This window comes from Coregonus clupeaformis, chromosome 26 (genome assembly GCF_020615455.1).
Source record: "Coregonus clupeaformis isolate EN_2021a chromosome 26, ASM2061545v1, whole genome shotgun sequence".
Classification (NCBI taxonomy): Eukaryota; Metazoa; Chordata; class Actinopteri; order Salmoniformes; family Salmonidae; genus Coregonus; species Coregonus clupeaformis.
Window position 1 is genome coordinate 50,009,380 of NC_059217.1, and position 21,573 is coordinate 50,030,952.

Genomic DNA, 21,573 nt, shown 5'->3' on the forward strand with positions numbered 1-21,573 from the left:
CCTTTCTCCCCTCCCTCCCCTCCCTGTCTATACACTAGTTGCCTCTCCCTCCCCTCCCTCCCTGTCTATCCACTAGTTGCCTTTCTCCCCTCCTCCCTCCCCTCCCCCCCCTCCCTGTCTATCCACTAGTTGCCTTTCTCCCCTCCCCTCCCCTCCCCTGTCTATACACTAGTTGCCTTTCTCCCCTCCCCTCCCCTCCCCTGTCTATACACTAGTTGCCTTTCTCCTCCTCCCCTCCCCTCCCCTGTCTATCCACTAGTTGCCTTTCTCCCCTCCCCTCCCCTCCCCTGTCTATCCACTAGTTGCCTTTCTCCCCTCCCCTCCCCTCCCCTGTCTATACACTAGTTGCCTTTCTCCCCCTCCTCCCTCCCTGTCTATCCACTAGTTGCCTTTCTCCCCCTCCCTCCCTCCCCCCTGTCTATACACTAGTTGCCTTTCTCCCCTCCCCTCCCCTTCCCTGTCTATACACTAGTTGCCTTTCTCCCTCCCCTCCCTCCCCTGTCTATACACTAGTTGCCTTTCTCCCCTCCCCTCCCCTCCCCTGTCTATACACTAGTTGCCTTTCTCCTCTCCCCATACTCCTGTTGTCACCACTTCATGGATAATTTCCAAAGCTTTAGATGAGGCAACACAGCCGAAATATGTTTTTACCTGCCTAAGAAATGTTCCATGCCACCCACCGTAGTGTGTCTGGCACCAACCACTAGACACATCAGACTTGTTCTCAGCAATTTGGCTGGTGATCTGGTCTGGTGTTCCCTGACCAGTACCTCCCGTTGACCAGTACCTCCCGTTGACCAGTACCTCCCGTTGACCAGTACCTCCCGTTGACCAGTACCTCCCGTTGACCAGTACCTCCCGTTGACCAGTACCTCCCCGTTGACCAGTACCTCCCGTTGACCAGTACCTCCCGTTGACCAGTACCTCCCCGTTGACCAGTACCTCCCGTTGACCAGTACCTCCCGTTGACCAGTACCTCCCGTTGACCAGTACCTCCCGTTGACCAGTACCTCCCGTTGACCAGTACCTCCCGTTGACCAGTACCTCCCGTTGACCAGTACCTCCGTTGACCAGTACCTCCCGTTGACCAGTACCTCCCCGTTGACCAGTACCTCCCCGTTGACCAGTACCTCCCGTTGACCAGTACCTCCCGTTGACCAGTACCTCCCGTTGACCAGTACCTCCCGTTGACCAGTACCTCCCGTTGACCAGTACCTCCCCGTTGACCAGTACCTCCCGTTGACCAGTACCTCCCGTTGACCAGTACCTCCCGTTGACCAGTACCTCCCCGTTGACCAGTACCTCCCCGTTGACCAGTACCTCCCGTTGACCAGTACCTCCCGTTGACCAGTACCTCCCGTTGACCAGTACCTCCCGTTGACCAGTACCTCCCCGTTGACCAGTACCTCCCCGTTGACCAGTACCTCCCGTTGACCAGTACCTCCCGTTGACCAGTACCTCCCGTTGACCAGTACCTCCCAGTACCTCCCGTTGACCAGTACCTCCCGTTGACCAGTACCTCCCAGTACCTCCCGTTGACCAGTACCTCCCAGTACCTCCCGTTGACCAGTACCTCCCAGTACCTCCCGTTGACCAGTACCTCCCAGTACCTCCCGTTGACCAGTACCTCCCGTTGACCAGTACCTCCCAGTACCTCCCAGGAGCCCCAGTACCTCCCAGGAGCCCCAGGAGTCCCAGGTGGCTGCAGCAGCAGAAGCCAACTCTTTACAGGACACTGGCTGTTTTTTTTAGCAGGGTGCATCGTGGGCTGTTTCAGATAGCAGCTCTATCCCATGGTATTTCTATGATGACCAATTGTTCTACATGTCAGAGCGCCGTGTCTGTTTTTCTATATACGGTACATTTGTGTCTGAACGTTTCCGCAACGTTGTTCCCCTGCTGAACACGGCCCCAGGGGTTGTGCGTCCGTCTGTCTGTCTGTGTTGAGGTGTCAGGTCTCTTTCACCCCCCTGACCTCTGTCTTTGTCATATCCTGGTGACCCCTGGTGACCCCCTTTCCTGGCAACAGACGGCTAACCTGGCGGAGGCCAACGCATCAGAGGACGACAAGATCAGAGCCATGATGTCACAGTCCAACCACGACTACGACCCCATACAGTGAGTATTAACACACATTCCAACCACGACTACGACCCCATACAGTGAGTATTAACACACAGTCCAACCACGGACTACGACCCCATACAGTGAGTATTAACACACAGTCCAACCACGACTACGACCCCATACAGTGAGTATTAACACACAGTCCAACCACGACTACGACCCCATACAGTGAGTATTAACACACAGTCCGACCACGACCACGACCCCATACAGTGAGTATTAACACACACACAGTCCAACCACGACTACGACCCCATACAGTGAGTATTAACACACAGTCCAACCACGACTACGACCCCATACAGTGAGTATTAACACACAGTCCAACCACGACTACGACCCCATACAGTGAGTATTAACACACAGTCCAACCACGACCACGACCCCATACAGTGAGTATTAACACACAGTCCAACCACGACTACGACCCCATACAGTGAGTATTCACACACACAGTCCAACCACGACTACGACCCCATACAGTGAGTATTAACACACAGTCCAACCACGACTACGACCCCATACAGTGAGTATTAACACACAGTCCAACCACGACTACGACCCCATACAGTGAGTATTAACACACAGTCCAACCACGACTACGACCCCATACAGTGAGTATTAACACACAGTCCAACCACGACTACGACCCCATACAGTGAGTATTAACACACAGTCCAACCACGACTACGACCCCATACAGTGAGTATTAACACACAGTCCAACCACGACTACGACCCCATACAAACGCACAGTGAATAGGTATAAGCAATATGGTAGTAGCTCTACTCTATCCTGTAACTGAACCAGGAGAGGATGTAGCAGCAGCTCTATCCTGTAACTGAACCAGTAGAGGATGTAGCAGCTCTATCCTGTAACTGAACCAGTAGAGGATGTAGCAGCTCTATCCTGTAACTGAACCAGTAGAGGATGTAACAGCTCTATCCTGTAACTGAACCAGTAGAGGATGTAGCAGCTCTATCCTGTAACTGAACCAGGAGAGGATGTAGCAGCAGCTCTATCCTGTAACTGAACCAGTAGAGGATGTAGCAGCTCTATCCTGTAACTGAACCAGTAGAGGATGTAGCAGCAGCTCTATCCTGTAACTGAACCAGTAGAGGATGTAGCAGCTCTATCCTGTAACTGAACCAGTAGAGGATGTAGCAGCTCTATCCTGTAACTGAACCAGTAGAGGATGTAGCAGCTCTATCCTGTAACTGAACCAGTAGAGGATGTAGCAGCTCTATCCTGTAACTGAACCAGTAGAGGATGTAGCAGCAGCTCTATCCTGTAACTGAACCAGTAGAGGATGTAGCAGCTCTATCCTGTAACTGAACCAGTAGAGGATGTAGCAGCAGCTCTATCCTGTAACTGAACCAGTAGAGGATGTAGCAGCAGCTCTATCCTGTAACTGAACCAGTAGAGGATGTAGCAGCTCTATCCTGTAACTGAACCAGTAGAGGATGTAGCAGCAGCTCTATCCTGTAACTGAACCAGTAGAGGATGTAGCAGCAGCTCTATCCTGTAACTGAACCAGTAGAGGATGTAGCAGCAGCTCTATCCTGTAACTGAACCAGTAGAGGATGTAGCAGCAGCTCTATCCTGTAACTGAACCAGTAGAGGATGTAGCAGCTCTATCCTGTAACTGAACCAGTAGAGGATGTAGCAGCAGCTCTATCCTGTAACTGAACCAGTAGAGGATGTAGCAGCTCTATCCTGTAACTGAACCAGTAGAGGATGTAGCAGCTCTATCCTGTAACTGAACCAGTAGAGGATGTAGCAGCTCTATCCTGTAACTGAACCAGTAGAGGATGTAGCAGCTCTATCCTGTAACTGAACCAGTAGAGGATGTAGCAGCTCTATCCTGTAACTGAACCAGTAGAGGATGTAGCAGCTCTATCCTGTAACTGAACCAGTAGAGGATGTAGCAGCTCTATCCTGTAACTGAACCAGTAGAGGATGTAGCAGCTCTATCCTGTAACTGAACCAGTAGAGGATGTAGCAGCTCTATCCTGTAACTGAACCAGTAGAGGATGTAGCAGCTCTATCCTGTAACTGAACCAGGACGTAGCAGCTCTATCCTGTAACTGAACCAGTAGAGGATGTAGCAGCTCTATCCTGTAACTGAACCAGTAGAGGATGTAGCAGCTCTATCCTGTAACTGAACCAGTAGAGGATGTAACAGCTCTATCCTGTAACTGAACCAGTAGAGGATGTAGCAGCAGCTCTATCCTGTAACTGAACCAGTAGAGGATGTAGCAGCTCTATCCTGTAACTGAACCAGTAGAGTATGTAGCAGCAGCTCTATCCTGTAACTGAACCAGTAGAGGATGTAGCAGCAGCTCTATCCTGTAACTGAACCAGTAGAGGATGTAGCAGCTCTATCCTGTAACTGAACCAGTAGAGGATGTAGCAGCTCTATCCTGTAACTGAACCAGTAGAGGATGTAGCAGCCATATCACGTGTTAATGTTAACAGCTGCATCGCAGTGCTAGCTGTGCCACTAGAGATCCTGGTTCGAATCCAGGCTCTGTCGTAGCCGGCCGCGGGGAGGGTTTGGCCGGCAGGGATGTTCTTTGTCCCATCGCGCACTAGCGACTCCTTGTGGCGGGCCGGGCGCAGTGCACGCTGACTTGGTCGCCAGGCGTCCGTCGTTTCCCTCCGGCACATTGGTGCGGCTGGCTTCCGGGTTAAGCGAGCTCTGTGTCAAGGAGCAGTGCGGCTCGGTTGTGTTTACGGAGGACCGACGCGGCTCTACGACCTTCGCCTCTCCCGTGTCCGTACGGGAGTTGCAGCGAAGGGACAAGACTGTAACTACCAATTGGATACCACGAAAAAGGGGGTAAAATACCAACAAAAACAATGTTAACAGCTGTCTGGACTATCAGTAATGTGTTGTGTTAATGTTAATAGTTATATGAAGAAGTTGACGGGTCTCCCGCCACCCAACTACACCTGTTATCGCTGTGGCAAGAATGGACACCACATCAGGAACTGTCCTACTAACGGGGTAAGAGGACACATCCTTGGTTTTTGTGTGTGTGATCGCTGACCAGAGCAACCCAGTAAATGTGTGTGTTATCGCTGACCAGAGCAACCCAGTAAATGTGTGTGTTATCGCTGACCAGAGCAACCCAGTAAATGTGTGTGTGATCGCTGACCAGAGCAACCCAGTAAATGTGTGTGTGATCGCTGACCAGAGCAACCCAGTAAATGTGTGTGTGTGTGTGTGTGTGTGTGTTAGAAGGACAAAGGGTTTGAGCCGCCCCAGAGGATTAAGAAGAGCACCGGCATCCCTCGTTCCTTCATGACGGAGGTGGACGACCCGTCTATAAAGGGAGCCATGCTGACCAACACTGGCCGCTACGCCATCCCTACTATAGATGCGTGAGTTGACCTCTGACCCCTGACCTATAACCCCTGACACCGGTGCCTTCCAAATTGAGAATGAATAAAGTATCACCAAGCAAAGGTTCTTTAAAATATCCTGATTTAACGGCTTAACAGCAGCTTTATGCAAGACCTCAGACACAAGCTTTAGAAAGGGTTTCAGTTTACTTGGCTGTAACTCCTGACCTTTAACCTCTTAACCTGTGAACCTGTGTGTCCTGCTCCTCTCCTCCACAGTGAGGCCTACGCTGTAGGTAAGAAGGAGAAGCCTCCGTTCGTCCCCAGAGACAAGTCCAGTTCAGAGGAGGACGAGGATCCTATTCCTGATGAGCTCCTCTGTCTGCTCTGTAAAGACCTGATGACTGATGCTGTGGTCATACCCTGCTGCGGAAACTCCTACTGCGACGACTGTGAGTTTAACGCTCACACACCCGGAAAGACCTGATGACTGATGGCGTCTCCTCTCCTCAGGTCTCCCCTGATGACTGATGGCGTCTCCTCTCCTCAGGTCTCCCTGATGACTGATGCCGTCTCCCTGATGACTGATGCCGTCTCCTCAGGTCTCCCTGATGACTGATGGCGTCTCCCCGATGACTGATGCCGTCTCCCTGATGACTGATGCCGTCTCCTCTCCTCAGGTCTCCCTGATGACTGATGGCGTCTCCTCTCCTCAGGTCTCCCTGATGACTGATGGCGTCTCCCTGATGACTGATGGCGTCTCCCTGATGACTGATGCCGTCTCCTCTCCTCAGGTCTCCCCGATGACTGATGCCGTCTCCCTGATGACTGATGGCGTCTCCTCTCCTCAGGTCTCCCTGATGACTGATGGCGTCTCCTCTCCTCAGGTCTCCCCGATGACTGATGGCGTCTCCCTGATGACTGATGCTGTCTCCTCTCCTCAGGTCTCCCTGATGACTGATGCTGTCTCCTCAGGTCTCCCTGATGCTGTCTCCTCTCCTCAGGTCTCCCCTGATGACTGATGCTGTCTCCTCTCCTCAGGTCTCCCTGATGACTGATGGCGTCTCCTCTCCTCAGGTCTCCCTGATGACTGATGGCGTCTCCTCTCCTCAGGTCTCCCCTGATGACTGATGCTGTCTCCTCTCCTCAGGTATCCGTACGTCTCTGCTGGAGTCAGAGGAGCATGTGTGTCCCACCTGTAGCCAATCGGATGTCTCCCCTGACGCCCTCATAGCCAATAAGTTCCTGCGCCAGGTAAATCTCTCTCAGGCTCCGCCTACTCAACCCTGGGCTTTATTTAGTGAGGTTAACGTGTATGAAATCTGTTCTACAGTAAACAGTGGCCTTCGGAAAGTATTCAGACCACTTGACTTTTTCCACATTTTGTTACATTGCAGCCTTATTCCACATCAATCTACAAACAATACCCCATAATGACGAAGCAAAAACGGGCTTTTGGAAATGTTGTCCTTCTGGAAGGTTCTTCCATCTCCACAGAGGAACTCTGGAGCTCTGTCAGAGTGACCATCGGGTTCTTGGTCACCTCCCTGACCAAGGCCTTTCTCCACCGATTACTCAGTTTGGCTGGGCGGCCAGCTCTAGGAAGAGTCTTGGTGGTTTCCAAACTTCTTCCATTTAAGAATGATGGAGGCCACTGTGTTCTTGGGGACCTTCAATGCTGCAGAAATGTTTTGGTACCCTTCCCCAGATCTGGGCCTCGACACAATCCTGTCTCGGAGCTCTACGGACAATTCCCTCGACCTCATGGCTTGGTGTTTGCTCTGACATGCACTGCCAACTGTGGGACCTTATATAGACAGGTGTGTGCCTTTCCAAATCATGCCCAATCAATTGAATTTACCACAGGTGGACTCCAATCAAGTTGTAGAAACATCTCAAGGATGATCAATGGGAACAGGATGCACCTGAGCTCAATGTCAAGTCTCATAGCAAAGGGTCTGAATACTTACGTATTTTTAATACATTTGCAAACAGTTCTAAAAAAAACCTGTTTTCACTTTGTCATTATGGGGTATTGTGTGTAGATTAATGATGATCATTTAATCAATTTTAGAATAAAATGTGGAAAAAGTCAAGGGGTCTGAATACTTTTCCGAATGCACTCATTACTACATTACTGTTCATGTAACATACTGTATAAATATGTTGAATTCATTACTACATTACCGTTCATGTAACATACTGCATAAATATGTTGAATTCATTACTACATTACTGTTCATGTAACATACTGTATATATATGTTGAATTCCTCTCCTCTCCACCAGGCGGTAAATAACTTCAAGAATGAGACGGGTTACACCAAACGCATGACGGGAGTAGCCCAGCCTCCCTTTGTTCCCAACCCCGCCCCTCCTCTTCAGCCTCAGTCCCGCCCTCAGTGCCCGCTCCAGCCTATCAGGAGCCAGCAAGACCCTCTCGTGCCCCGCCCTCCAGCCTTAGACACGCCACCATTGGCTCAGCAGCAGCAGCAGGTTGGCACGCCCCTCAGGTAAGATTTTACATTTACATTTTACATTTTACGTCATTTAGCAGACGCTCTTATCCAGAGCGACTTACAGTTAGTGAATACATATTTTTTTTTAATATATACTGGCCCCCCGTGGGGGTTCTCACTAGTGTCCTGGCGAAAAAAGACCAAATGCACAACAACCAACCAAGTTGCCTGGGTGGCATTTTCCTCACACATTTATGATGTTATTTTTACCCCTAGGGTCGGGAACCAGAATAACTCCTCCCGCGTGGCTGCTGGCTCCTCCTATAACTCAGCGGGCCCCTCCCCCCAGCACCCAACCAATCACAACAACACGCTCATGCCAAAGTAAGATTCTCTCTCTCTCTCTCTCTCTCTCTGTTTCTCTTTCTCTCTCTCATAGACACGGCCGTGTGTCCTGGGCCAGTGAATCCGAGCTGTCTGTAAAGTTTGGGCCGTTTTTAAGTAATGATGATACATGTTTTGTTTTCCAGAGAGCCAGAGAGTGGTGGGGGTGCTCAGCCTGTGGTGGTCTCAGCCGACCCCCCGCCTCTATCCACTCCCCTCATGGCCAAGGTGAACACACACACACCTTCAAATGTATCTGTCGTTCATTGTCAATTCAGATAAAGGCTCCGTATTGTTGTTGATACAAAGTTCTGTTTGTGTGCTGTCCGCAGGGCTACCGTGTTCCAGTGCCGGACCAACACCGGTCTGCCAGTCACACCCTGCAGAGGACAGGTAACACCAACCGCTACCAACCCCAGAGACACCTTCCTCTTACAACCGACACTGTAGTATTTCAAAGTGCTGTTTTTTCCTCCTAACCGACAGGTCCTCCACCCAGGTCCAACCCCACTAGACCCTCTGAAGGACCACCCCATTGGGACAGGTACAGGTGTGTGCTCATGGCTGTGTTCCTTGCCTCTGTTATATGAAGTTCCAACATTTTCGACAAATGCTATTATCCGGTTCACACCTGACTGATGACGTCACGTTCCTCTCTTCCTGTCTCTCTCCAGCCCCTCCGGTCGTGGCAGGAACCATAGCGACCGCGCCCCTCCCTCCCAGCCCCCTCCCTCCAACGTGCCACCCCCTCTCTACGCCCCTCCCTCCCTTTTCTCTTCCCCACTCCCCCGTCCCCCGGGTGTCATGCCCCCCCACTACCCCCCTCCCCACTTCCCCCCGGGTCAACAGCCCCCATCCAGCTACTCCCTGCCCCCACCTGGCTACCACCCCACCCCTGGAGTCACCAACCCTCCTGGGCGCCCCCAACACCCAGCCCCCTCACCGGCAAGCCCATCCCCTCCCCTCCTCCTCCTCATCCTCCTCCTTCCTCTCCAAGGATGAGTTCTACAGACAACAGAAGAGGCTGAAGGACAAGTGAGTGGACTGACTGTCATTCTTACTGTGGAGTAGGTAGTCTTCCTCTGTTCTGATGGACTGACTGTCATTCTTACTGTTGAGTAGGTAGTCTTCCTCTGTTCTGATGGACAGACTGTCATTCTTACTGTGGAGTAGGTAGTCTTCCTCTGTTCTGATGGACTGACTGTCATTCTTACTGTTGAGTAGGTAGTCTTCCTCTGTTCCGATGGACTGACTGTCATTCTTACTGTTGAGTAGGTAGTCTTCCTCTGTTCTGATGGACTGACTGTCATTCTTACTGTTGAGTAGGTAGTCTTCCTCTGTTCTGATGGACTGACTGTCATTCTTACTGTTGAGTAGGTAGTCTTCCTCTGTTCTGATGGACTGACTGTCATTCTTACTGTGGAGTAGGTAGTCTTCTTCTGTTCTGATGGACTGACTGTCATTCTTACTGTTGAGTAGGTAGTCTTCCTCTGTTCTGATGGACTGACTGTCATTCTTACTGTTGAGTAGGTAGTCTTCCTCTGTTCCGATGGACTGACTGTCATTCTTACTGTTGAGTAGGTAGTCTTCCTCTGTTCTGATGGACTGACTGTCATTCTTACTGTTGAGTAGGTAGTCTTCCTCTGTTCTGATGGACTGACTGTCATTCTTACTGTGGAGTAGGTAGTCTTCCTCTGTTCTGATGGACTGACTGTCATTCTTACTGTTGAGTAGGTAGTCTTCCTCTGTTCTGATGGACTGACTGTCATTCTTACTGTTGAGTAGGTAGTCTTCCTCTGTTCTGATGGACTGACTGTCATTCTTACTGTTGAGTAGGTAGTCTTCCTCTGTTCTGATGGACTGACTGTCATTCTTACTGTTGAGTAGGTAGTCTTCCTCTGTTCTGATGGACTGACTGTCATTCTTACTGTTGAGTAGGTAGTCTTCCTCTGTTCTGATGGACTGACTGTCATTCTTACTGTGGAGTAGGTAGTCTTCCTCTGTTCTGATGGACTGACTGTCATTCTTACTGTTGAGTAGGTAGTCTTCCTCTGTTCCGATGGACTGACTGTCATTCTTACTGTTGAGTAGGTAGTCTTCCTCTGTTCTGATGGACTGACTGTCATTCTTACTGTTGAGTAGGTAGTCTTCCTCTGTTCTGATGGACTGACTGTCATTCTTACTGTTGAGTAGGTAGTCTTCTGTTCTGATGGACTGACTGTCATTCTTACTGTTGAGTAGGTAGTCTTCCTCTGTTCTGATGGACTGACTGTCATTCTTACTGTTGAGTAGGTAGTCTTCCTCTGTTCTGATGGACTGACTGTCATTCTTACTGTTAGTAGGTAGTCTTCCTCTGTTCTGATGGACTGACTGTCATTCTTACTGTTGAGTAGGTAGTCTTCCTCTGTTCTGATGGACTGACTGTCATTCTTACTGTTGAGTAGGTAGTCTTCCTCTGTTCTGATGGACAGACTGTCATTCTTACTGTTGAGTAGGTAGTCTTCTGTTCTGATGGACTGACTGTCATTCTTACTGTTGAGTAGGTAGTCTTCTGTTCTGATGGACTGACTGTCATTCTTACTGTGGAGTAGGTAGTCTTCCTCTGTTCTGATGGACTGACTGTCATTCTTACTGTTGAGTAGGTAGTCTTCCTCTGTTCTGATGGACTGACTGTCATTCTTACTGTGGAGTAGGTAGTCTTCCTCTGTTCTGATGGACTGACTGTCATTCTTACTGTTGAGTAGGTAGTCTTCCTCTGTTCTGATGGACTGACTGTCATTCTTACTGTTGAGTAGGTCGTCTTCCTCTGTTCTGATGGACTGACTGTCATTCTTACTGTTGAGTAGGTAGTCTTCGTCTGTTCTGATGGATTGACTGTCATTCTTACTGTTGAGTAGGTAGTCTTCCTCTGTTCTGATGGACTGACTGTCATTCTTACTGTGGAGTAGGTAGTCTTCCTCTGTTCTGATGGACTGACTGTCATTCTTACTGTTGAGTAGGTCGTCTTCCTCTGTTCTGATGGACTGACTGTCATTCTTACTGTGGAGTAGGTAGTCTTCCTCTGTTCTGATGGACTGACTGTCATTCTTACTGTTGAGTAGGTAGTCTTCCTCTGTTCTGATGGACTGACTGTCATTCTTACTGTTGAGTAGGTAGTCTTCCTCTGTTCTGATGGACTGACTGTCATTCTTACTGTGGAGTAGGTAGTCTTCCTCTGTTCTGATGGACTGACTGTCATTCTTACTGTTGAGTAGGTAGTCTTCCTCTGTTCTGATGGACTGACTGTCATTCTTACTGTTGAGTAGGTAGTCTTCCTCTGTTCCGATGGACTGACTGTCATTCTTACTGTTGAGTAGGTAGTCTTCCTCTGTTCTGATGGACTGACTGTCATTCTTACTGTTGAGTAGGTAGTCTTCCTCTGTTCTGATGGACTGACTGTCATTCTTACTGTTGAGTAGGTAGTCTTCTGTTCTGATGGACTGACTGTCATTCTTACTGTTGAGTAGGTAGTCTTCCTCTGTTCTGATGGACTGACTGTCATTCTTACTGTTGAGTAGGTAGTCTTCCTCTGTTCTGATGGACTGACTGTCATTCTTACTGTTTAGTAGGTAGTCTTCCTCTGTTCTGATGGACTGACTGTCATTCTTACTGTTGAGTAGGTAGTCTTCCTCTGTTCTGATGGACTGACTGTCATTCTTACTGTTGAGTAGGTAGTCTTCCTCTGTTCTGATGGACTGACTGTCATTCTTACTGTTGAGTAGGTAGTCTTCTGTTCTGATGGACTGACTGTCATTCTTACTGTTGAGTAGGTAGTCTTCTGTTCTGATGGACTGACTGTCATTCTTACTGTGGAGTAGGTAGTCTTCTGTTCTGATGGACTGACTGTCATTCTTACTGTGGAGTAGGTAGTCTTCCTCTGTTCTGATGGACTGACTGTCATTCTTACTGTTGAGTAGGTAGTCTTCCTCTGTTCTGATGGACTGACTGTCATTCTTACTGTGGAGTAGGTAGTCTTCCTCTGTTCTGATGGACTGACTGTCATTCTTACTGTTGAGTAGGTAGTCTTCCTCTGTTCTGATGGACTGACTGTCATTCTTACTGTTGAGTAGGTCGTCTTCCTCTGTTCTGATGGACTGACTGTCATTCTTACTGTTGAGTAGGTAGTCTTCGTCTGTTCTGATGGACTGACTGTCATTCTTACTGTTGAGTAGGTAGTCTTCCTCTGTTCTGATGGACTGACTCATTCTTACTGTGGAGTAGGTAGTCTTCCTCTGTTCTGATGGACTGACTGTCATTCTTACTGTTGAGTAGGTAGTCTTCTGTTCTGATGGACTGACTGTCATTCTTACTGTTGAGTAGGTAGTCTTCTGTTCTGATGGACTGACTGTCATTCTTACTGTTGAGTAGGTAGTCTTCCTCTGTTCTGATGGACTGACTGTCATTCTTACTGTGGAGTAGGTAGTCTTCCTCTGTTCTGATGGACTGACTGTCATTCTTACTGTTGAGTAGGTAGTCTTCCTCTGTTCTGATGGACTGACTGTCATTCTTACTGTTGAGTAGTTAGTCTTCCTCTGTTCTGATTCCTAACCAATCAATGACCTTAATTGATCAATCGAGTACAAGGTAGGAGTGAAAACTCAAGACACTCTGCCCCGTCAATGGAATGAGTTTGCCGCCTGTGTGTTCGGTCATTCTCCTCCGCTAACATGTATTGTGTGAGCGACTAAAGTCTCAGGCCAAAGTGTGGTTCACAGAACTACTTCTCTTTCAATCGCTCTAGTTTATTATTTTAACTGTGACGGGAGACGTTGACCCCGCTCGTTAAACTGAGCAGTGTTTTCTTCTCTCTCTCTCCTGCCTCACCTCTTCATACTGTTATCAAAAATATCGTCCCTCTCGCCTCCTGTCCTCCCCAGCTCCCACTGTCGCTATGGTAACCGGGAAAAGTCCAAGCTGGATGAGTTCACGAACGACTTTGCAAAGGAGCTGCTGGAGTACAGAAAGATCCAGAAGGAGAGGAGGCGTTCTTACTCCAGGTATAATATTCAATACTCATACAATACAGAAAGATCCAGAAGGAGAGACAACGCCCTTACTCCAGGTATAATACTCAATACTCATACAATACAGAAAGATCCAGAAGGAGAGACAACGCCCTTACTCCAGGTATAATACTCAATACTCATACAATACAGAAAGATCCAGAAGGAGAGAGAACGCCCTTACTCCAGGTATAATACTCAATACTCATACAATACAGAAAGATCCAGAAGGAGAGACAACGCCCTTACTCCAGGTATAATACTCAATACTCATACAATACAGAAAGATCCAGAAGGAGAGACAACGCCCTTACTCCAGGTATAATACTCAATACTCATACAATACAGAAAGATCCAGAAGGAGAGACAACGCCCTTACTCCAGGTATAATACTCAATACTCATACAATACAGAAAGATCCAGAAGGAGAGACAACGCCCTTACTCCAGGTATAATACTCAATACTCATACAATACAGAAAGATCCAGAAGGAGAGACAACGCCCTTACTCCAGGTATAATACTCAATACTCATACAATACAGAAAGATCCAGAAGGAGAGACAAGGCCTTACTCCAGGTATAATACTCAATACTCATACAATACAGAAAGATCCAGAAGGAGAGGAGGCGCTCTTACTCCAGGTATAATACTCAATACTCATACAATACAGAAAGATCCAGAAGGAGAGACAACGCCCTTACTCCAGGTATAATACTCAATACTCATACAATACAGAAAGATCCAGAAGGAGAGGAGACGCCCTTACTCCAGGTATAATACTCAATACTCATACAATACAGAAAGATCCAGAAGGAGAGGAGACGCTCTTACTCCAGGTATAATACTCAATACTCATACAATACAGAAAGATCCAGAAGGAGAGACAACGCCCTTACTCCAGGTATAATACTCAATACTCATACAATACAGAAAGATCCAGAAGGAGAGACAACGCCCTTACTCCAGGTATAATACTCAATACTCATACAATACAGAAAGATCCAGAAGGAGAGGAGGCGCTCTTACTCCAGGTATAATACTCAATACTCATACAATACAGAAAGATCCAGAAGGAGAGACAACGCCCTTACTCCAGGTATAATACTCAATACTCATACAATATAGAAAGATCCAGAAGGAGAGAAGACGCTCTTACTCCAGGTATAATACTCAATACTCATACAATACAGAAAGATCCAGGAAGGAGAGACAACGCCCTTACTCCAGGTATAATACTCAATACTCATACAATACAGAAAGATCCAGAAGGAGAGACAACGCCCTTACTCCAGGTATAATACTCAATACTCATACAATACAGAAAGATCCAGAAGGAGAGGAGGCGCTCTTACTCCAGGTATAATACTCAATACTCATACAATACAGAAAGATCCAGAAGGAGAGGAGACGCTCTTACTCCAGGTATAATACTCAATACTCATACAATACAGAAAGATCCAGAAGGAGAGACAACGCCTTACTCCAGGTATAATACTCAATACTCATACAATACAGAAAGATCCAGAAGGAGAGGCGGACGCCTTACTCCAGGTATAATACTCAATACTCATACAATACAGAAAGATCCAGAAGGAGAGACAACGCCCTTACTCCAGGTATAATACTCAATACTCATACAATACAGAAAGATCCAGAAGGAGAGACAACGCCCTTACTCCAGGTATAATACTCAATACTCATACAATACAGAAAGATCCAGAAGGAGAGACAACGCCCTTACTCCAGGTATAATACTCAATACTCATACAATACAGAAAGATCCAGAAGGAGAGACAACGCCCTTACTCCAGGTATAATACTCAATACTCATACAATACAGAAAGATCCAGAAGGAGAGACAACGCCCTTACTCCAGGTATAATACTCAATACTCATACAATACAGAAAGATCCAGAAGGAGAGACAACGCCCTTACTCCAGGTATAATACTCAATACTCATACAATACAGAAAGATCCAGAAGGAGAGGCGACGCTCTTACTCCAGGTATAATACTCAATACTCATACAATACAGAAAGATCCAGAAGGAGAGGAGACGCCCTTACTCCAGGTATAATACTCAATACTCATACAATACAGAAAGATCCAGAAGGAGAGACAACGCCCTTACTCCAGGTATAATACTCAATACTCATACAATACAGAAAGATCCAGAAGGAGAGACAACGCCCTTACTCCAGGTATAATACTCAATACTCATACAATACAGAAAGATCCAGAAGGAGAGGAGGCGCTCTTACTCCAGGTATAATACTCAATACTCATACAATACAGAAAGATCCAGAAGGAGAGGAGACGCCCTTACTCCAGGTATAATACTCAATACTCATACAATACAGAAAGATCCAGAAGGAGAGGAGACGCTCTTACTCCAGGTATAATACTCAATACTCATACAATACAGAAAGATCCAGAAGGAGAGGAGGCGCCCTTACTCCAGGTATAATACTCAATACTCATACAATACAGAAAGATCCAGAAGGAGAGACAACGCCCTTACTCCAGGTATAATACTCAATACTCATACAATACAGAAAGATCCAGAAGGAGAGACAACGCCTTACTCCAGGTATAATACTCAATACTCATACAATACAGAAAGATCCAGAAGGAGAGGCGACGCCTTACTCCAGGTATAATACTCAATACTCATACAATACAGAAAGATCCAGAAGGGAGGAGAACGCTCTTACTCCAGGTATAATACTCAATACTCATACAATACAGAAAGATCCAGAAGGAGAGGAGGCGCCTTACTCCAGGTATAATACTCAATACTCATACAATACAGAAAGATCCAGAAGGAGAGGCGACGCTCTTACTCCAGGTATAATACTCAATACTCATCAATACAGAAAGATCAGAAGGAGAACATACAGAACAGCAATCAGAAAGATCCAGAAGGAGAGACGCTCTTACTCCAGGTATAATACTCAATACTCATACAATACAGAAAGATCCAGAAGGAGAGACAACGCCCTTACTCCAGGTATAATACTCAATACTCATACAATACAGAAAGATCCAGAAGGAGAGAGAACGCTACCCAGGTATAATACTCAATACTAAAATCAGAAAGATCAGAAGGAGAGTAAGCCTTACTCAGGTATACATACTCATACAATACAGAAAGATCCAGAAGGAGAGACAACGCCCTTACTCCAGGTATAATACTCAATACTCATACAATACAGAAAGATCCAGAAGGAGAGGAGACGCCCTTACTCCAGGTATAATACTCAATACTCATACAATACAGAAAGATCCAGAAGGAGAGACAACGCCCTTACTCCAGGTATAATACTCAATACTCATACAATACAGAAAGATCCAGAAGGAGAGACAACGCCCTTACTCCAGGTATAATACTCAATACTCATACAATACAGAAAGATCCAGAAGGAGAGAACGCCCTTACTCCAGGTATAATACTCAATACTCATACAATACAGAAAGATCCAGAAGGAGAGAGCAACGCCCTTACTCCAGGTATAATACTCAACTACTCATACAATACAGAAAGATCCAGAAGGAGAGAAGACGCCCTTACTCCAGGTATAATACTCAATACTCATACAATACAGAAAGATCCAGAAGGAGAGGAGACGCCTCTTACTCCAGGTATAATACTCAATACTCATACAATACAGAAAGATCCAGAAGGAGAGGCGACGCCCTTACTCCAGGTATAATACTCCAATACTCATACAATACAGAAAGATCCAGAAGGAGAGACAACGCCCTTACTCCAGGTATAATACTCAATACTCATACAATACAGAAAGATCCAGAAGGAGAGAGAGGCGCTCTTACTCCAGGTATAATACTCAATACTCATACAATACAGAAAGATCCAGAAGGAGAGACAACGCCTTACTCCAGGTATAATACTCAATACTCATACAATACAGAAAGATCCAGAAGGAGAGGAGACGCCCTTACTCCAGGTATAATACTCAATACTCATACAATACAGAAAGATCCAGAAGGAGAGGAGCGCCTACTCCAGGTATAATACTCAATACTCATACAATACAGAAAGATCCAGAAGGAGAGAGAGACGCCCCTTACTCCAGGTATAATACTCAATACTCATACAATACAGAAAGATCCAGAAGGAGAGGAGACGCTCTTACTCCAGGTATAATACTCAATACTCATACAATACAGAAAGATCCAGAAGGAGAGACGCTCTTACTCCAGGTATAATACTCAATACTCATACAATACAGAAAGATCCAGAAGGAGAGAAACGCTCTTACTCCAGGTATAATACTCAATACTCATACAATACAGAAAGATCCAGAAGGAGAGGCGACGCTCTTACTCCAGATACATAAAAAAAGGAGAGAAAGACTCCAGGTATAATACTCAATACTCATACAATACAGAAAGATCCAGAAGGAGAGGGACGCTCTTACTCCAGGTATAATACTCAATACTCATACAATACAGAAAGATCCAGAAGGAGAGACAACGCCCTTACTCCAGGTATAATACTCAATACTCATACAATACAGAAAGATCCAGAAGGAGAGGAGACGCTCTTACTCCAGGTATAATACTCAATACTCATACAATACAGAAAGATCCAGAAGGAGAGGAGGCGCTCTTACTCCAGGTATAATACTCAATACTCATACAATACAGAAAGATCCAGAAGGAGAGACAACGCCCTTACTCCAGGTATAATACTCAATACTCATACAATACAGAAAGATCCAGAAGGAGAGGAGGCGCCCTTACTCCAGGTATAATACTCAATACTCATACAATACAGAAAGATCCAGAAGGAGAGGAGGCGCTCTTACTCCAGGTATAATACTCAATACTCATACAATACAGAAAGATCCAGAAGGAGAGACAACGCCCTTACTCCAGGTATAATACTCAATACTCATACAATACAGAAAGATCCAGAAGGAGAGGAGGCGCTCTTACTCCAGGTATAATACTCAATACTCATACAATACAGAAAGATCCAGAAGGAGAGACAACGCCCTTACTCCAGGTATAATACTCAATACTCATACAATACAGAAAGATCCAGAAGGAGAGACAACGCCCTTACTCCAGGTATAATACTCAATACTCATACAATACAGAAAGATCCAGAAGGAGAGGAGGCGCTCTTACTCCAGGTATAATACTCAATACTCATACAATACAGAAAGATCCAGAAGGAGAGACAACGCTCTTACTCCAGGTATAATACTCAATACTCATACAATACAGAAAGATCCAGAAGGAGAGACAACGCCCTTACTCCAGGTATAATACTCAATACTCATACAATACAGAAAGATCCAGAAGGAGAGGAGGCGCTCTTACTCCAGGTATAATACTCAATACTCATACAATACAGAAAGATCCAGAAGGAGAGACAACGCCCTTACTCCAGGTATAATACTCAATACTCATACAATACAGAAAGATCCAGAAGGAGAGGCGACGCCCTTACTCCAGGTATAATACTCAATACTCATACAATACAGAAAGATCCAGAAGGAGAGACAACGCCCTTACTCCAGGTATAATACTCAATACTCATACAATACAGAAAGATCCAGAAGGAGAGACAACGCCTTACTCCAGGTATAATCCTCAATACTCATACAATACAGAAAGATCCAGAAGGAGAGGAGGCGCTCTTACTCCAGGTATAATACTCAATACTCATACAATACAGAAAGATCCAGAAGGAGAGGAGACGCCCTTACTCCAGGTATAATACTCAATACTCATACAATACAGAAAGATCCAGAAGGAGAGACAACGCCCTTACTCCAGGTATAATACTCAATACTCATACAATACAGAAAGATCCAGAAGGAGAGACAACGCCCTTACTCCAGGTATAATACTCAATACTCATACAATACAGAAAGATCCAGAAGGAGAGACAACGCTCTTACTCCAGGTATAATACTCAATACTCATACAATACAGAAAGATCCAGAAGGAGAGACAACGCCCTTACTCCAGGTATAATACTCAATACTCATACAATACAGAAAGATCCAGAAGGAGAGGAGACGCTCTTACTCCAGGTATAATACTCAATACTCATACAATACAGAAAGATCCAGAAGGAGAGGAACGCCCTTACTCCAGGTATAATACTCAATACTCATACAATACAGAAAGATCCAGAAGGAGAGGCGGCGCCTTACTCCAGGTATAATACTCAATACTCATACAATACAGAAAGATCCAGAAGGAGAGACAACGCTCTTACTCCAGGTATAATACTCAATACTCATACAATACAGAAAGATCCAGAAGGAGAGACAACGCCCTTACTCCAGGTATAATACTCAATACTCATACAATACAGAAAGATCCAGAAGGAGAGGAGACGCTCTTACTCCAGGTATAATACTCAATACTCATACAATACAGAAAGATCCAGAAGGAGAGGAGACGCCCTTACTCCAGGTATAATACTCAATACTCATACAATACAGAAAGATCCAGAAGGAGAGGAGGCGCTCTTACTCCAGGTATAATACTCAATACTCATACAATACAGAAAGATCCAGAAGGAGAGACAACGCCCTTACTCCAGGTATAATACTCAATACTCATACAATACAGAAAGATCCAGAAGGAGAGACAACGCCCTTACTCCAGGTATAATACTCAATACTCATACAATACAGAAAGATCCAGAAGGAGAGACAACGCCCTTACTCCAGGTATAATACTCATACAATATTCACATCATACTCATAACTGTTATACAATACTCATACAACACTCATACAGTGGGGGAAAAAAGTATTTAGTCAGCCACCAATTGTGCAAGTTCTCCCACTTAAAAAGATGAGAGAGGCCTGTAATTTTCATCATAGGTACACGTCAACTATGACAGACAAATTGAGGGGGAAAAAATCCAGACAATCACATTGTAGGATTTTTAATGAATTTATTTGCAAATTATGGTGGAAAATAAGTATTTGGTCAATAACAAAAGTTTCTCAATACTTTGTTATATACCCTTTGTTGGCAATGACACAGGTCAAACGTTTTCTGTAAGTCTTCACAAGGTTTTCACACACTGTTGCTGGTATTTTGGCCCATTCCTCCATGCAGATCTCCTCTAGAGCAGTGATGTTTTGGGGCTGTCGCTGGGCAACACGGACTTTCAACCCTCCAAAGATTTTCTATGGGGTTGAGATCTGGAGACTGGCTAGAGCCACTCCAGGACCTTGAAATGCTTCTTACGAAGCCACTCCTTCGTTGCCCGGGCGGTGTGTTTGGGATCATTGTCATGCTGAAAGACCCAGCCACGTTTCATCTTCAATGCCCTTGCTGATGGAAGGAGGTTTTCACTCAAAATCTCACGATACATGGCCCCATTCATTCTTTCCTTTACACGGATCAGTCGTCCTGGTCCCTTTGCAGAAAAACAGCCCAAAGCATGATGTTTCCACCCCCATGCTTCACAGTAGGTATGGTGTTCTTTGGATGCAACTCAGCATTCTTTGTCCTCCAAACACGACGAGTTGAGTTTTTACCAAAAAGTTATATTTTGGTTTCATCTGACCATATGACATTCTCCCAATCCTCTTCTGGATCATCCAAATGCACTCTAGCAAACTTCAGACGGGCCTGGACATGTACTGGCTTAAGCAGGGGGACACGTCTGGCACTGCAGGATTTGAGTCCCTGGCGGCGTAGTGTGTTACTGATGGTAGGCTTTGTTACTTTGGTCCCAGCTCTCTGCAGGTCATTCACTAGGTCCCCCGTGTGGTTCTGGGATTTTTGCTCACCGTTCTTGTGATCATTTTTGACCCCACGGGGTGAGGTCTTGCGTGGAGCCCCAGATCGAGGGAGATTATCAGTGGTCTTGTATGTCTTCCATTTCCTAATAATTGCTCCCACAGTTGATTTCTTCAAACCAAGCTGCTTACCTATTGCAGATTCAGTCTTCCCAGCCTGGTGCAGGTCTACAATTTTGTTTCTGGTGTCCTTTGACAGCTCTTTTGGTCTTGGCCATAGTGGAGTTTGGAGTGTGACTGTTTGAGGTTGTGGACAGGTGTATTTTATACTGATAACAAGTTCAAACAGGTGCCATTAATACAGGTAACGAGTGGAGGACAGAGGAGCCTCTTAAAGAAGAAGTTACAGGTCTGTGAGAGCCAGAAATCTTGCTTGTTTGTAGGTGACCAAATACTTATTTTCCACC

General features: G+C 46.1%; 1 protein-coding gene across 1 annotated transcript in view; it reads left to right on the plus strand.

Annotated features, from left to right (window-relative positions):
• LOC121540126 (E3 ubiquitin-protein ligase RBBP6-like) overlaps window positions 1–21,573 on the plus strand; it is an 84,436-nt gene that overhangs the window by 50,645 nt on the left and 12,218 nt on the right. The window contains 13 exon segments of the mRNA XM_045207650.1: window positions 2,030–2,118; window positions 5,041–5,137; window positions 5,372–5,514; window positions 5,755–5,927; window positions 6,626–6,729; window positions 7,764–7,987; window positions 8,210–8,317; window positions 8,464–8,545; window positions 8,650–8,710; window positions 8,804–8,867; window positions 8,992–9,280; window positions 9,282–9,352; window positions 13,234–13,353. Coding sequence (XP_045063585.1) covers window positions 2,030–2,118; window positions 5,041–5,137; window positions 5,372–5,514; window positions 5,755–5,927; window positions 6,626–6,729; window positions 7,764–7,987; window positions 8,210–8,317; window positions 8,464–8,545; window positions 8,650–8,710; window positions 8,804–8,867; window positions 8,992–9,280; window positions 9,282–9,352; window positions 13,234–13,353 — 1,625 coding nt within the window.